At 57.9% G+C, this 416-nt stretch overlaps 1 protein-coding gene across 1 annotated transcript in view; it reads right to left on the reverse strand.

Moving 5' to 3' along the window:
* EMH_0002820 (uncharacterized protein) overlaps window positions 1-416 on the reverse strand; it is a gene marked incomplete at both ends in the record, with an annotated part of 10,092 nt that overhangs the window by 1,248 nt on the left and 8,428 nt on the right. Inside the window, 2 exons of the mRNA XM_013496173.1 lie at window positions 1-63; window positions 201-414. Of these exons, the coding sequence (XP_013351627.1) occupies window positions 1-63; window positions 201-414 (277 nt within the window). The remainder of the gene's footprint in view (window positions 64-200; window positions 415-416) is intronic.

Here is a 416-nt window from a genome sequence, read left to right on the forward strand (position 1 = left end):
TGCGGGGAGACACACCGTGGGGCCGTCGGCTCTCTCTGCTCCCCCCGCAGCCAGCGAAGCTTCCTGAGCACACCCTAAACCCTAAACCCTAAACCCTAAACCCTAAACCCTAAACCCTAAACCCTTCTTTGTATGATGTGTTTGGATAGAAGCTCTTAGCTCCTCGCAGCTGCTGCATTTTGCGAATGTTTGCTGCTTACCTTTTGCTGCTGCTGCTGTTGCTGCTGCTGCTGCTGCTGTTGCTGCTGCTGCTGCTGCTGTTGCTGCTGCTGCTGCTGCTGTTGCTGCTGCTGCTGCTGCTGTCGCTGCTGCTGCTGCTGTTGCTGCTGCTGCTGCTGCTGCTGTCGCTGCTGCTGCTGCTGTTGCTGCTGCTGCTGCTGCTGCTGTTGCTGCTGCTGCTGCTGTTGCTGCTGCTG

This window comes from Eimeria mitis, genomic scaffold, assembly GCF_000499745.2.
Source record: "Eimeria mitis Houghton genomic scaffold, Emh_scaff196, whole genome shotgun sequence".
NCBI lineage: Eukaryota > Apicomplexa > Conoidasida > Eucoccidiorida > Eimeriidae > Eimeria > Eimeria mitis.